Below are 16,539 nucleotides of genomic sequence, written 5' to 3' on the forward strand. Positions count from 1 at the left end.
TCAGCCAAATAACTGATGGCCAAAGAAGACAACAAAATGGAACTTAAAAACTGTTTTTAAGTGAATAAAATGAAGATGCAACATGTCTAAATTTGTTAGCTTTCCCTAAAGATGGACTTGGGGAAAAATTTATAGCATTTTATGCCTATATGAAATATAACAGGAGGTCTCAAAATCAATGATTTCAACTTCCACCTCAAGAAATTAGAAAAAGATGAGCAAATTAAAGAAAAAATAAATAGCAGAAAGGACATAATTAACAAAAAGCCAGAAATCAATGAAATAGAAAACCATAAATTAATGGAGAAAAATCACTGAAACCGAAAGCTGGTTCTTTGAGAACAATGAAATTGATGAATCTCTACCTAGCACAACTGATGTGGAAAGAAGACCTGAACTGTCAGCGCAGGAATGAGGGAGAGGGGCTCATCTATAGTTTCTAAGGGTTTCAGAAGGATAAGAAAGAAATAGTACTCACTCAATTAGACAACGTGGAAGAATGGGCAAATTTCTTGAAAGATACAAAATACCAAAGAATATTAGAAAATATAAATAAATAGCCCTGTATCCATTAATGAAATAGAATCTACAGTTAACACCAGTCCACAAATGGAAACTTTCAGGATCAGATGGACAAACTGGTGAATTCTACCAACATTTAAAGAAGAAATAATACCAATTCTATTCAAACTCTTCCTGAAAATGAAATAGGAGGGAATACTTCCAAAGGTATACTATGAGACGAAGATTCTCCTGACACCAAAAACCTACACATACATACACACACACACACACACACACACACACACACACACACACACACACACACAAAACTGTAGACCAAGATCTAGAGAAGTTTCTAGAGAATCATATTTTAAAAGTTGTATTTAGCAACATATAAAAAAGATTTTACACTATGAGAAACTGGGGTTTATACCACAAATGTAAGGTTGGTTACTAAGTAAAATTAACCTATCATTATAACTTACCATATTAACAAACTAGAGGGGAAAAATATGTGATTCTCTCATTACATTAAAAAAAAGCATTTACTAAAATCCAATGTCCATTCGTGAGAAAATTTCTTAGCAATATATAAATAGAAGACAACATCTTCAGTCTGATAAAAACCCTACAGCTAACATCATGCTTAATGGTAAAAGACTAAATGTTTTCCCTTTAATCAGGAGCAAGACAAGGATATCTATTTGTACCATTATTATTCAGCATTATACTGGAAGCCCTAGCTGATATAACAAGCCAAGAAAAAGATCTAGACTTGAAGAAGCCTAATGTCTGTATTGGCGGAAAAAGATACTAGATCTAATACATAAATTTAATAAGGTTGCAGGATAGAAGATGAAGAGACAGAAGTCCGTTATAAATTTATGTAATAATAATGAACAGCTAGAAATTGTAATTTAAAAATACCATTTGCAATAGCCTTAAATATGAAATAGAAACAAATCTGATAAAAAATAAGACCTGTACATTAAAACATTCTCAAGAGAAATTATCAAAGACCTAAAAAGCTAAAGAGAGATATTGTGCTCACAGGTCAGAAGACTCAATATTATTTAGAAATCAATTTCTCCAAACTGATCTAGAGAGTCAGCACAATCCTAATCAGAATCCCAGCAGGCTTTTGGGTTAGAAAATGCTTTTATAAAATCTATTTATATAAAAATTTACATGGACATTCAAGAAACCTAGAATAGCCAAAATAACTTTAGAAAATACCAAGTTGAGAAACTAGCACTACTTTCAGACTTATTATAAACCTACCTACCATAGTTAAAATTAGTGTGGTATTGATGTAAGATAGACAAATAGGTAAATGAAACATAACAGAAGTCCAGAGAGACACAAAAATGTGGAGAAATAATTCTTTTAAAAAATACTTATTTTTTAGTTATACATGGACACAATATCTTTTTTTATATTTATGTGGCGCTGAGGATAAAACCCAGTGCCTCATGCATGCAAGGCAAGTGTTCTACCTGAGCCACACCACAGCCCTGAGAAATAATTTTTGACAAAGGTAATGTAGTAAAGAAAAGATAGTTTTTAAGGCCAATGGTACTAGAGTAATTACATATTCAAATGCAAAAGTATGCACAAAAACCAAAAAAAAAGATGAAAGCAACTTAAGTCCATATGTTGTGCAATATACAAAAATTAAAAATGGATCAAAGACTTAATATAAAACCTAAAATTTATTCTAGAAGATAGCATGATAGGAAATCTTTTTGATTAGGTTAGGCAAAGATTTCTTAGCTATATCACCAAAAAACAGTTCATAAAAGAGCATACACGTACATTGGACTTCATCAAAAATGAGTATTTTGGCTCTTGGAAAGATGCTGTGAGTGAGACTGGAAGAAAATATTTGTAAAACTTATATCTGATAAAGGACATGTATTCAGAATTTATAAGAAAAACAATTAAATTTAAGGAAGGGTGAAAGATGTGAATACACTTTACCAGAAGAGATGTAGGGATACCAAACGGGCACATGGAAAGATGTTCAGCATTGTTGGTCATTAATCATATGCAACTTAAAATCACAAGGAGATACTTTCATGTAAAAAGGCAAAAATTGTAAAGACTGGCCATACCACACATTGGTAAGAATGTGGAGGAACTGGAACTCTCATGTGGGGATATAAAATAGTTCAACCACTTTGGGAACTATTCAGCAATTTCTTAAAAAGTTATGCATACATTTATTATATGATTCAGCCTTTCCAGTTCTAGATATTTACTCCTTCTCCCCCAAAGAAATGTATATACAGACTATATGTGAATGCTCACAGTTCTTTCATTTGTCCCAAGCTGAAAACAATACAAATGCCCATCAACAGGTGAATGAGCAGGCAAACTATGGTGCATCTAGACTATGGACCACTCTTCAGAAATACAAATAAGTACACTATTGGTAGGGGCAATAAAATGACTGAATCTCAAAAATAATTGCACTAAGTGAAAGAAGCCACACAAAAGAATACAGAGTTTCAATATGATTATATTTATATACAATTCAAGAAAATGAAAACTAATGTATAAAAACAAAGCAGATCAGCAGTTGCCTGGGGATGGGGAAGAGGAGGAAGAGTTGAGGGAAGGATTACAGGGTGTTGCAGAAATGTTTGGGGCGATAGGTATGTTCATTATCTTCATATGGCAATGGTTTCATGGGCATACACATACGATTATCAAATTGTACAAGTTAAATATCTGCAGTTTATTATACCTCAAGTATATCTGATTAATGCTTAATGGGCATGCTCATGCAGCCAGTGGTAGAGCTGCTTTCAAACAAGGTTCTACCTGTGCTCTTTATTCTAACCCTGCATATGACCCAGCTCCTTGGCCATTTCCTTTCCTCCCGCTTGCTCCCAGGCCCCTGGATGCCTACCTTTCCAGGTGGCCCAGCTCACATCATCTTATCTGTTGCTTCTGTACAGAAGGTACAAGTGGAAACTTCCAAAGCTGTTGTGGAGGCCAGGTAATTAGGGGCAAGAGGGAGGAAAGGAAATGGCCAAAGAGCTGGGTTATGAAAGATGCTGGAAGAGAAGCTCAGGCAGGAGTGGGACATGGGTGCGTCTGGGTCTTGGTGGCTACATCTACAGGACACGTGGGCAGCACCTCTGCAGTGTCTGGGTGCCTGCACATCTGCAAGAAGAACTCAAATGACAGCACTGATGCAGGAGAGCATGGCACTGCTCATGCTGCAGAACAAGAACACTGGGGAACCAGGTCTAACCCTAACCTCCTCCATCCCACCTCTCCCTCACCTTCCACATTAGTACTGGGATAAAAGGTGATGAATGTGTGTGGAGGGCATAGCTTTGCCACTCAGGCTCTACAGCCACTCTGGTACATCTATGGCAAAGAATTTTTTACAATAGAGAAGTTAATTTTGTTCATCTTCAACTATACCCAGGGCAACCCCTTAAAAGGAAAGATTTGTTACTTCTCTTTTATCCTATTTCATATCATGCAAGATTGGGTCATGGCATTGTGCTGGGGAAATAGTTTTCTTTTAAAAGCAAAATGCCATCTGTTTTGCAGCCTAATTATATAGACAGGAGAAGCTCAGATATTCCACACATGCCTCAGATTAAAGGGCAAAGACAGAGACCAATTTGGTCTTTCAGACTCTAATAGTCCATTTGATGTAATGGAATGAAACGCATAATGTGCATGTAGTAAAATAGAACACAGAGAACAAAAGGCACAGTTTAGAAGGTGCTGAAGAATATTATAAAATACCTATAATTATACCTGCATGACTCAAAACAAAAGTCACACTAACACAATGGAAAATCTACCCGCTGGAGTTCTGGTAGTCACAGCATTCCAAATTTCACACATGGAGCTTGACCTGGACTGGGGAAAGGTGAGTGACACAGGCCATTTGCTGTCATCAAGAATTTATATCACTGCAAGTGGCTGGGGAAAAAGTAGTTCTACACAAGTGAATGAAATAGGTGATAATTAATAGCAGGTGAGAAGCAGGTTCCTCATCCAGATTTGTGGTCAAGGTCTTAGGGTTAAAGGAACAAAACTCGGTCTGCCTTGAATAATCTGTTATTTATATTTAAGCCTAGATTTAGACCAAACCAGATGACCCACATGCTTTATTTTTTTCCACAGGAAGCAATATACTAATTTTACCCACTCCTGAGAAGTGCTTTATGGAGGGCTGGTGGGTCCCAGGAAATGCTACATTCTCCTAGTATCACTTAATCTCTACAATAACCTTGTAATGCAGGAATTAGCCCCATGATATAGATGAGAAAACTGAGGTTCACAGATGTTAAATAAATCACCCTGAGATCCCACTAAAAACTAGTGCTGAGGCTAAGATGAAAATACAAAACTAACTACATAGCATGTAGAGCTGGTTTTTTTGGTTTTTTTTTTTTTAATTCTTTTTCCTTTCCTCCCTTCTTTCCTTTCTTAATCTTTTCTTTTTCCTCCATACTGGGGATTGAACCCAGGGGCACTTTACCACTGAGCCACATCCTCAGTCCTTGGTATTTTTTATTTTGAGACATGGTCTCATTAAGTTGCTGAGGCTGGCCTCAGAACTTATGACCCTCCTGTCTTGGCCTCCCAAGTCACTGCAATTACAGGTGCCATTACTGTCATGCCTGGCTGGAAAACTCTCTTAAACTCACCTTCCCTTAACAGAGTGATTTCAAATTTTGTAGCACAGTGGAAGAAATATTAATGGCTGGCTCCCCCTCCTAGGCTTTCTAATTTAATTGGACTGGAGAGCAGCACTGGCATTGGGGTTCCTTACAAAGTTCTCCAGGTGGTCATAATGTACCAGAGTTTGAGAACCACTGCCTTACCAGGCTGTCTGAGCTCTTCAATCACCTTGTAGGACACACTGCCTGACTTCTGAGGCATGCTGAAAGCTTGGAGCTAGCAGGGATCGTTTGTCCAGCTTGTCTAAAAACTTGCTCCAAAAAAAATAAGCTGTCTACTTATCAGTAGGTCAACTACATTTCCTCCTAAACCTACTTTTGCCACTTGTATTTATTATAAATAAAAATATAATAAAATACTATGTAAATCAAAAAATGGATCTGTAAATAGTCAATGTTTCTATAGAAGCTAAATTCAGTGCTTTGGAAAGATGTGATAAAAATGATTTTTTAACAAAATAGATGGTGAATTAGGTATGAGTGAGAAATTGTAGAGAGGAAAAGTTCTAAGAATCTAGACAATGGTCTACATCCAGTTCATTGCACAAATGTCTTTAAAGTTCTTAAATCTCTTTGAAGACATTTAAAGCCCAAACTAGAGTGCTCATAGGATTATGGTTCATGAAAGTCAGAGCTTAATGTTGAACATTCATCTCAAAGAGAAAGTCATGGCCCTATGTCATTTGTGGATGGAAAAATACACATTGAAGTTCCGATGTTTCTTACATGAGTCATTTTGTGTGTTTTCCCTCCAACTTTCACAATGAACTGACCAACTCCCTATTTTGTGGCATAAGAGGCTTCTTACACCATCTGTTTACATGAAAGGTAATTAATAATCCTCTTTCCCTTTCTGAAGCAAGCTACACTAGACCACAGAGACACTCGGGTTTTAAAATTCAGCTCTCACCCCTCTGCACTCAACACCTGAGCAGGGCGCACTGAGGTGCCAACACGAGACCGGCATTGTGGGGACCAAAGATGAAGAACAGGGGCCTCTGTTCTCAGGGAGCACGGAGCCTAATGGGGCTCAGCCCAGGACACGATTGATGAAGATGTAAGGTAAGTCAGCAAAAGCATAACGCCCCCCAAACGGCTATGGAATTCAAAGGAGGAAGAGACTACACAGTGAGGAGGATCTGGAGACTTCATGAAGGAGACGGCTCAAGGAGGAAGTAGGGTAGAGACAAGTTTTATGGGTTTTTGTTGTTGTTGTTTCTTTCCTTTTCTTTCCTCGCTCCCTTCTTTGATGGTAGGAGAAATTTAAAATATGAGCATGAAAAGACAATTGCGAAGGTCCCAGTTGGGAAAGTCCCAGAAGAGGCCACAGGGATGGGAGAAAGGCCCCCAGGAGATGGGTGACACACAGTGGGAAAGGAGTAGGAGAGGAACTGAGGCACAGGGACCAGGAGATTTTGAAGCTGAAAGGAGAAGAGTTGAGAGAATATGCCAGGTTAACTCTATCCTCTCAGGGAGTAGGACATTGCTTATCTACTGAAAATGATTGGCAGGAACAGGGGGCTTAGAAGATTCAGAACTGCTGGGTGATGGGAAGGCCACGAGAGGGTACCATGATTCCAGGCCGTGTGGTTCAGAACATTGTCTCCTAGTGAAAGTTTTATAAAATTCTATTACGCAAATCTTAACATACAGAACTATCACCTCACTATTGACCAGGAGGGAGATGGCAGCCCTGCAGTGGAGGGATGGCCTTGTTGCCCAGGGCTATGCTGCTAGGGACAGCAGACGCCCAGCTCCGACCCTGTTGGAAGCCAGATTCTTTCCTAGACTCCTTTTCCCCATCTGAAGACCAAATAATGTCTTTAAAGTCATATCAAACACACAGCCCTGGAGAGGGCATGCTGATTCAAACCATTCCATGACACATAAAGAAAGAGAGGCTCGTTGTCAAAAGAAAACTGAGATGAAAGAAATGGTGTGATCAGACTTATAAATGGATAAGTGGAGATACAGACACACCCAAATTCACTTACACTCCTTTCTGTGTGCACATTCAGCCAGCCCAGCCCACATTGGCCTCCTCAGAGCAATAGAATATAAAAATACATCAGATACCTAATGTCATTCTGGATGCTGGGCAGGAGTTGCTTGCAAGCTTAGCTTACTCATTAAAGTGATGCTTTTAAAGACCATCTTTATCAGCACAATAGGCAAATTTGTGTTTCACTGACATATTACTCTGAAGCATTATAGTACTATCTTGCTTTAGATGCCTAACACCCATTACTAACAGGAGAGCTGTCTGATCATTAGGGGATCTCTTCCCCAATACTTGAATTCTGTTATGGTTTGGGTATGAGGTGTCCCCCCAAAGCTCCGGTGTCCATGCAGGAATATTCAGAGATGAAATGATCAGATTATGAGAGTTGTAACCTACTCAGTTCATCCTAGTGTGAATGGACTGACTGGGTGGTAACTAAGGTAGGTGGGACATGGCTGGAGGAGGTGGGTCACTGAGAAGGAGAGTCACCTGGAAGGGTTCATCTTCCTTGTGAATCCTCCCCCTTTCTCTTGCTCTGCTTCCTGAGCCTGCCATGAACTGACAGCTTTCCTCCTCTGGGCCCTTCCCCATGATATGCTATCTCACCCTGGGCCCAAAGCAATGGAGTTTGCCATCTATGAACTGAGACCTCTGAAACCATGAGCCTCAAACACATTTTCCCTCTTCTAAGTTGTTCTTGTCAGGTATTTTGTTCACAGCATTGAAAAGCTGACCAAAGCAAATTTCCAAGGAGGCTTTCAAACCATTACAGATTTAGAAGGGCGAGACCTCTATGATGGGTAAAGAATCAGCCTTTAGGCTGGGGATGTGGCTCAAGTGGTAGCGCGCTCACCTGGCATGTGTGCGGTCCGGGTTCGATCCTCAGCACCACATACCAACAAAGATGTTGTGTCCGCCGAAAACTAAAAAATAAATATTAAAAAATTCTCTCTCTCTCTCTCTAAAAAAAAAAGAATCAGCTTCACCAATGATCCCCAAACCTTGTAAACCAGGCAGCTGTTTTGAGTCTAGCAGAATGCTATCTGCAAAACAGTGATACATCAACAAAGAATGTTCATTTGATCTTGACTGGAAATGTGTAAAACATTTGTCTCTCTACTTATATGTGTATAAGATTCAGGTACATATAATCACAGGGTGTCTTCTCTTCTTGCAGCACAGGTCTCTGATATTCTAACGGCCTGGTTAATAGCAGAAGCGAGCGAGCTCTGCTTCCTGCTTCCCTGCAGGGTGACTAATTAATAAACTTTCTCTTAATTGAGTTTTGCCTGCCAAGTCCACAGGGATTATTGCTTATATATAAGTAAACAAAATTTCCATTTTAAACAACACTTCAAATCTTTTCATTATATTTTAAACGTGCATATTTAATAAAGTTAAGCGAGCTGTGGGCTGAGAGGCTGTGGGTTTTGTGGCCCAGATCCCTTCCCTCTGGAGGAGCTGGATGCTCTGGCAGGTAGGAGGTGAACCCCAGATTCTTCTGAGGCATAACCCCCAGCAGCCTGGACTCTTGCCCCTTCTCGATTCTCCTCTATTGCAACTTTAGAAAGTACCTAAAAGAGGTTTTTGGAAGCCATTAATGGTATTTGCCTTTTCCTTTAACCTGAATTTATTATTTAAAAGCAATTCTTCTCACAATTTAAAATTAGGAAGAAGATGAATTTCATGTTAAATATTTAATAAATGCCTAGGTTTGCTAGGTACCAATTTGGAGAGGCACTTTCGATTTAGGAAACTTCTTCCACCAAAGCTTTGTGGAAACTGAATTTCAGGACCTTACACTTGAGATATTTTAACTGTTTCATTGTTTCACAATATTTTCCCCTACTCTCAGATTCCAAATTGAAAGCAGAACAAAAAAATTAAAAAGTGAAAAACTGAAAACAGAGCCATCCCCCCACCCCCAGTTTGGTGTGTAACATAGAAGAGTGGGGGTTGTCCCTCCCTCTAGGATTTTCTGCTCGGTGCATTTGGGAGCTATTGGCTCCCAAAGAGATTCAGATATTCTTTGCTGAAAACACAAGAACCCACAGCAGGCTATTATTATTTTTATTATTTTTGACAGCTACTTTGAAGAAATAAACATTTTTCAGACTCTCACATTCACTCTGCTAAGACATTAACCAGAAATAACAGTGAAGGCAGGATGTAAAGCCAGTTCCCAGATTGTTAGGAGAAACGTGCATTCAATTTTGTGGTGGATTTCCAAGGTCTAGATCTTCTTACCCTTCTCCTAATCCCTTGTTTCCTTCCTTACAAATGTTAAGTGCTCTGAAACTGAACTCATCTTTCCTGAAAGAGTCCCCCTCGGCATATTCTGCTCTGTCCCAGTCAAATCCTTCTCATCTTTCTGAGCTGTCAAGAGAAGTCTGGTCTTCTGCTAACAGCCCACCTTCCTGGGGTGCCCAATGCACTGCAAATCAGAGCCAATATCTCTGGACCCCTTGGGCAGCAATAGCTCAAGGTTGATTTTCAGAGCTATAAAGGGTAACCTTGGTTAGTGGAACTCCAGCCCTGGGTGAGGGTAGTTTCATTTATTCCTGGGGATGGGTACAGAGGACAAATCTCTAAACCAGTTAAAGAAGCAGACAGCAAGGAAGATAAGTGATCACCTGATTCATGCAGCAACACAGATGTATCTCAGGCACAAAAGGCCACGTTATGGGTCACATGATTCCATTCATATGCTATTATTGATAAAAACCAAACTACAAACATGAAAGTCCAAGTCAGTGGTTGCCAGGAGACTGAGACAGGGGCAAGGAGCTGACTACAAAGAGAAAGCGGGAACTTGACGTGGCATTCTTTTGTATTTTGGTACTGGTTGTGGTTACATATTTGCCAAAACTCAACTCAAGACACATAAAAAGGGTAAGTTTCACTATATATAAATTATACCTCAGTAAACCTTAATTTTAAAAATAAGAGCCAAGGAGTAGGGATAGTGGCAGAACACGGACGGGTCAGTGGAGACACTGAGATGCGGGGAGAGGGGGCAATAGTGGCTCCAGGACTACTGGTTTTCATATCTTTCAGGCAACAAGAAGACCTGGGGAGAAATCAAGGACCCTCTCCACAGATCCCTGTTGGATACCTTAATTCCAAGTTTCATCTAGAATAGATGTGTTGATTGCCTCTGTTTTAGTCAATTTTATTTATAATTTCCAGGCTAGGATTATTTTCTGAATTTAAGAGGTTTCTTTTGTTTGTTTGCTTTTCTGGCATCCAGTGTCCTTGGGACAATCAATCAGGGAACACTAAGAGCCAGTTGGTAGTGTTTCCTTATCAATGGTAGACTGATAAGGAAACCGCTGTCTGGCTGGGCCAAGCCTCGTGGCCCATAATTTGTTTTTGTTTGTTTGTTTTGGGGGGGAGGGTACTGAAGATTTAACCCAGGAGTGCTTTTCCATTGAGCTACATCTCCAGTTCTTTTTATTTTTCAATTTTGAGACAGGGTCTCAATAAGTTTCTTAAGGCCCTGCTAAATGGCTGAGGCTAGCTTTGAACTTGTGATCCTCTTGCCTCAGACTCCTCAGTCACTGGGATTACAAGAGTGTACCACCATGCCCAACTCACAACTTGTTTTAGGAAACCCAGTGAGGTCAAGGGACCACTTTGCCTGTGGTCCAAGATCTCCCACCTTCTTCCACTATGACACTCATTTGAACCCTGGCACTCAAATCTGGTGAACTTCAAGTAGATGCCACTGAAGGGCAAGGACGGAGAAATACACCAAAACCAAGTGCCAGCTTTGACAAAGTAGCCATGAAGGGACTGGGAACCACAGCATTGGGGTCCTAGCAGAATAGCTGTGTTTTTACAATGAAACGTTACTGATGGGATCCTGCCTGAGGGAGGCAACCACTGTCTGGTTAGTTATTCCAAAGTCTGATTTACAGACTATTTAAATCCATGGAGTAGACTCAAGTTAACAATGAATGGCATATTGCCAGGGTGTGCTGGTGGCCAAATGTTGGCCTTTTGTGATGAGCACCTTCAGTTTTATAAACAGAAAGATACTATTCAGCAAGCAGTTGTTGTGCTTAAGTTTCTTCTTTTACATGCCCATGGCAATCACATTGGTAAATTATCTTTAGCAAAGCAAACCTTTTTGCCCCTGGACAATTCAAAAGTGAACTTCAGCCCAGACTCTACAATTATCCTGAATTACAAATCACTCCATGTTGGTGTCATTCTATTAAGAAAAGGTCATGGGGGCTGGGGTTGTGGCTCAGTGGTAGAGTGCTTGCCTAGCACAGTGAGGCATTGGGTTTGATCCTCAGTACCATATATAAAAATAAATAAATAGAATAAAGGTACTGTGTCCATCTACAACTAAAAAATTTTTTTTAATTAAAAAAAAAAGAAAAGGTCATGATGGCCCTGGAGGAAGGTGTCTGCTGGTGTGAGAGCTGATGAGGAGGGGCGGGAGGGAGACAGGCACTTACTTCCGCCTTTCCCGCTCTTCTCCATCCGGTACTGGTAGATGTGCAGGGTGAAGAGCATGTGGGAGTTGCGGTGGTCATCTTCATCGCAGTCCTGCTGATTGCTCCGACGGGAAGCAATGGCAGCATCCAGGAAGAAAGCCGCCTTCTCTGCAGTGGGGGCCCTCAGCTCACTCTGGTTCTGCAGCTAGAAGACACAAAGCCAAGAGCTGGGGCTGCAAGCTGATGGAGGGCTTGCCTGTCCCTCATGCCTGGGTGTTAACTGCTCCATTCAGTTGCTGTCCACTGTACCTAGTAAAGCCACATCCCTCTCGAAGGTCAAAAGTCATTCCGGAACTAGGCCCGGTATTCTTGTGCAATTCTCAGTTTAATTAATTTATTTCTGCAAATTAATATTGAGCACACTTAGTGGATGCAACTTGTTTTTACCTATTTTACACCCTAAGTAGTATCTGTAAGTCGCAGGTGTGAAAAGCAAAGGATGTATCTGAGTCATCAATGGGAGCAGATGACCCATCCTTATCGCTGCAGAGGACAGCAAACCAATAACCCAGGGCTATCCATTTACCTAAGAAAACAGGAGGGATGTGACTGCATGTTGATCTCAGAGATTAGATTGTTTGGAGACAGGGAGTTTGCAAAATGTGATTTTAGGTCTGACAAGCACTGGTGTCCCAAGGAAGTATAAAACTTAGTTAGCTTTCAGTTGATGCCTATTTTTTTCAGTTATTTAATGAAAGCTAATTTTAGGCCACACTTACCAGTATAGTTATGAATAAGAAGTACTTATCAAAGGCATGCTGAAACACCCAAGATACTTGAAGGTCTCATCTGTATTCAAGAGCTATCTAATTTCACCTTTAGTTACTGAACTCATGTTTGTGGCATAATCAGTAATCGATTAGAGAAAGCATAGTGTGCAACATGTCTAAATCCTATGAGAACTCATGGCAATTATAGTAAGCCTGAATCAGAACAATCCTATTATCAGATTTTGATCAGCATTCCTCTTTTTTTGTGGGAGAAAAAGAAACTCCTATTTCTGATTTGTTCAAAGAACTAATTTGCAGTATATCTTAAGGTTAGAAGAAATACTGACAATTTCCTACTCTGAGTCTATACCTATAGTTTTGAAGTGTGAAAGCCAATATTTGGAACTTAAGGTCAGCAAAATCCTTGAACTTCAAAGAGAGTTTGTATTCTATTTGTGGTTTTGTACTTGTCATAGAAAAGTAAACGGAAGTATTAAAAACATGTTTTCCACAAGGGGAATGTATTTAAAATAAGGGAGGATATTGGCCTTGTTTGCCTTCAGTTAATCAGATCTTTCACTTAAGTGGCCTTCATCAATGGACTCATAAAAGTGAACAGAGCCAGATGGGGTGGCACACACCTATTATCTCAGCTACTCAGGAAGACAAGGCAGGAGGATGGCAAGGTTGAGGCCAGCCTGAGCAACTTGGTGAGACCCTATCTCAAAGTAAAAGAGAAAAATGCTGGAGATGTAACTTTGTGATAGAGCACCCCTGGGTTTCATCCCCTGTACTGCAACAAAACAAACAAAATAAAACAAAAAAAACATGGATGGCAATCAAGACACATTTGTGTGACTTGTATGGGGACCAGCAAGTACCTGAGCATGTTTTATGCTTCAGAATAGTTGTTCTCAAAGTGTGGTGTCTGGACAGGCAGCAGCAACATCACAGATAAATTTGTTAGAGATGTGCTTTCAGGTGGTTCTACCTCAGACCCACAGAGTCAGTAACTCTGGGGTGGAGCTGAGCAACTATGTTTCAAAAAGTCCTCCAGGTGACTGATGTAGGCTTGAGAGGATTCAAAAAGGAAATGGAAGATCTAGGATATTTTAAGCAGAGATTGAGCATGGACAAGTTTGGGTATAAGGGTGTAACAGAGGCACAGGCACCTTCACCTGTGCAAACAGTCCCAGCTGGGATGAATCAGGTACTTATTAAAAGGAACACCTCAGCTAATTAAAAAAAAAAAAATAGTGAGAGAGGGGGCAGGGAGAAAGAAAGAGAGAGACATCTGGTAAACCTTGAAAACAAAGCCTACTGCAGGAGGCCAAAGTGATTGTTCTGGATATGAACCAGGGAGCTCCTGAGTCATTCCTACATCTATTGTCAAAGAGCAAGGAGAGAGATCCTTATAACAAGGCGTGACATCCTGAAAAGGCAAACTGGATCTTCTCTTGGCTTCCTTCATTCTAGCAATTATATCATGGTTCTAATTAGAAAGTGGTTATTAGTTTTTCCTACAGCACTGCTAATCCGGCTGTAAACCAGTGCCAGAAACACAGTTTATAGGGCCATAAACAGCCCCAGTAATGGCTGCAGCTATTTGTGCAGAGCAGTAAATATTTCGGTTTGTTGTTAAACAAAAGAAAGATTGTACTTTTCTTTTTTGGAAAGGAACATAAAGAAAGTGAATTCAATTTTCCCTCAAATGCTACGACAATTGTGGTTCCTGCTCATTGTCAATTAGATTCAAGGTACAAATATTTAGGTTGGGTAAGCAGATGGCCCCACAGCTGCAGGCCATAAAGTTCCAGTCCACTTTAAAGTAAACACTTGTAAGCTTCCTAGTTTACATGGTGAGTGATTCACGGCTCAACTGCCCCAGCCTCTGAGGTAGGGATGAGCCACCTCAGGGCAAGCCAAACTTCCAGAAGCAATCACCTGTGTGCCACAGATGGGGTCTTCGCAGAGGTATACGCCCGGGGACTGGCCATCCTGCAGGCTGCCAGTGGCCACCTCAGATAGAAGGTCCCGCAGGTTCTCTTCTTTCCCCCACACCTCTACGGCTGAGATCCGAACAGAGAAACGGGCTCCCGTCTTTTCTTTCCGTTCATTGATGAGCTTAAAGAGCCAAGAGATGGCACAGGGAATGATGCCAAGGTTCTGCATGGAATCGTCCTTCCCAATCATGGTATAGGATTTTCCTGTGGGAGCAAGGAAAGGGAGAAGAGCAGGCTGATTGTTGGCATCATGCTACAGAATCTCAAAAACAGATGCTAAGGATACAGAAGGCAGGCATGGGGGAGTGAGTGGAAGGGAAGGAAGGGAATTAGAAGGTAAGAAAAATAGTGTGCATTTGATGACAAATAAAAAAAAAAAAAGCAGTTCCTAGTACTAGCAATGAAATGGCTATAATACAGAATGTGAGAGCCCAAACAAATGACAAGATGAAATCACAGTGCACCTTGAAGAGGATCACACTTATCACAGACTATCCAGTTTCTGCATTGTTTTACATATAGTGGGAAGGGAGGGACATTTCATCACTATTATGGTTCACTTTACATCTACCCCACAGATCAAATCCACGTATACTTTACATCCTTTCTCAAGTTAAATGCTGTGTATATTTTTACAGCATGAGCAAATTCCATTAAAACCTGGAGTCCTGCTTTGATCCAAGATCAAATGAGAGGAAGGTCCAGGGAAGACAGAAGTGGCAGAGATGCGATAGGCTTTCTGTCCTGGCCAAGAACTGAGTTTCAAGCCTTCTGCAAGGTCTCTGATGCAATCTCTGCCTAGGGACACTTTTTTGGGACTCCCCAAATTACTAATTTATCAGGCATGTAATGCAAGGTCTAGAGAGCAGATAGAGGGCCACGGGTTAGTATTAAGAAGGGACAGTGGAAGGATTCAATAAAACCCTTGGGGGTATGTCTCACTGCATCCTTTTCCAAATGCTTCAGCACAAGAGGATTCCTGATAGTGTCTGGTTGCTGGGAAACAAGGATGGCTTTGTCTGATGTTCCCAGACAGATCCTAACATGACACTTGACTTTGCTTAGAGGTTGTTAATCTGGCTGTTCCATTGGTTCCATCTACCAACACCAATCATCTTGGCAGGGGAGCAGGGGGTCCATCTGCTTCCCAAGGAGCCTCCTCTCAGGAAATGTACATTTTTGTGCTTGCTTTCTTAGCTTGACCCTGACCTGGACCACTGCTATTCCCTTGTTTCTTTCCTGAGCTTGACAGCTGCCCTACAGGAATGGGTGTCCACTTACAAGTACCTACATTTCAAAGGCAGAAGTAATTGTTCTCTCAGCACCTTAGAGAAATTTGACCTTTCCTTTCATCTGGGACTATGGGACTAATACACAAGCATAGACTGAGGTACCCAATGAGCAGCATAAAGTAAAAGCTCTCACTAACCCAACTTGGCATGGCCGAAACAGAACACGCAGCCATCCGCCCCGTTGACCACAGACTGGATCACCTCTGCCACGGTTCCAGCACACACTTCAGCCTGTCAGACACGAGAGGAGATATGAGCCATTATTGAACCATACAGTAGAGGCACCATTAACAATGTAAAAGTGAGCCCACCTTCCTGGAGCTTACGGTCCCAGCTCTGCCTGGGGTTCCCCCAGATGGATCAGCCTCTGCCAGGGAGCTCGAGAGGGTCTCAGAACTTTGGGTACCCTCTTTGTATCTTGCAAGCCTGAACATTATGTGAGCTAATTGCAAGCCTGCCTGTTGCTCCTTGGTGGTGCCCTTCAGCAGGATCCCAGGACCAGGTAGGTGCAGGTGGCCTTGTTCCCTGCATTCGTCTACCATTCTGACCTCTGGGAAAAGGCATTTTAACTCTCCACTGGCCCTTGGATAATTAGAACCTTCCTTCACAGAGAGCACACACACTTATGAAATGGGCTAGGTTATTAGAAAGAAAAAGATGACATACTATTTCAGGACAAAGAACTTGAGAAAATTTATAGTTCGAATCCAATCAAGAGGTTTATGATCTAGGCCTGCCCTCTCTCCTGATCTCTTTCCTCTTTTTCAATCTACATTCTCCCCTTTTCAAAACCAGTCTTGTCTTT

General features: G+C 41.0%; 1 protein-coding gene across 2 annotated transcripts in view; it reads right to left on the minus strand.

Moving 5' to 3' along the window:
• Positions 1-16,539, minus strand: part of Kif26b (kinesin family member 26B) — a 483,473-nt gene that overhangs the window by 76,647 nt on the left and 390,287 nt on the right. For both annotated transcript variants that reach the window (XM_040278703.2, XM_078022950.1), the window contains 3 exons: positions 15,872-15,965; positions 14,384-14,646; positions 11,691-11,874 (listed from right to left, as the gene is read on the minus strand). In XM_040278703.2, coding sequence (XP_040134637.2) covers positions 11,691-11,874; positions 14,384-14,646; positions 15,872-15,965 — 541 coding nt within the window. The remainder of the gene's footprint in view (positions 1-11,690; positions 11,875-14,383; positions 14,647-15,871; positions 15,966-16,539) is intronic.

Source organism: Ictidomys tridecemlineatus, chromosome 10 (genome assembly GCF_052094955.1).
Source record: "Ictidomys tridecemlineatus isolate mIctTri1 chromosome 10, mIctTri1.hap1, whole genome shotgun sequence".
NCBI classification, from domain to species: domain Eukaryota; kingdom Metazoa; phylum Chordata; class Mammalia; order Rodentia; family Sciuridae; genus Ictidomys; species Ictidomys tridecemlineatus.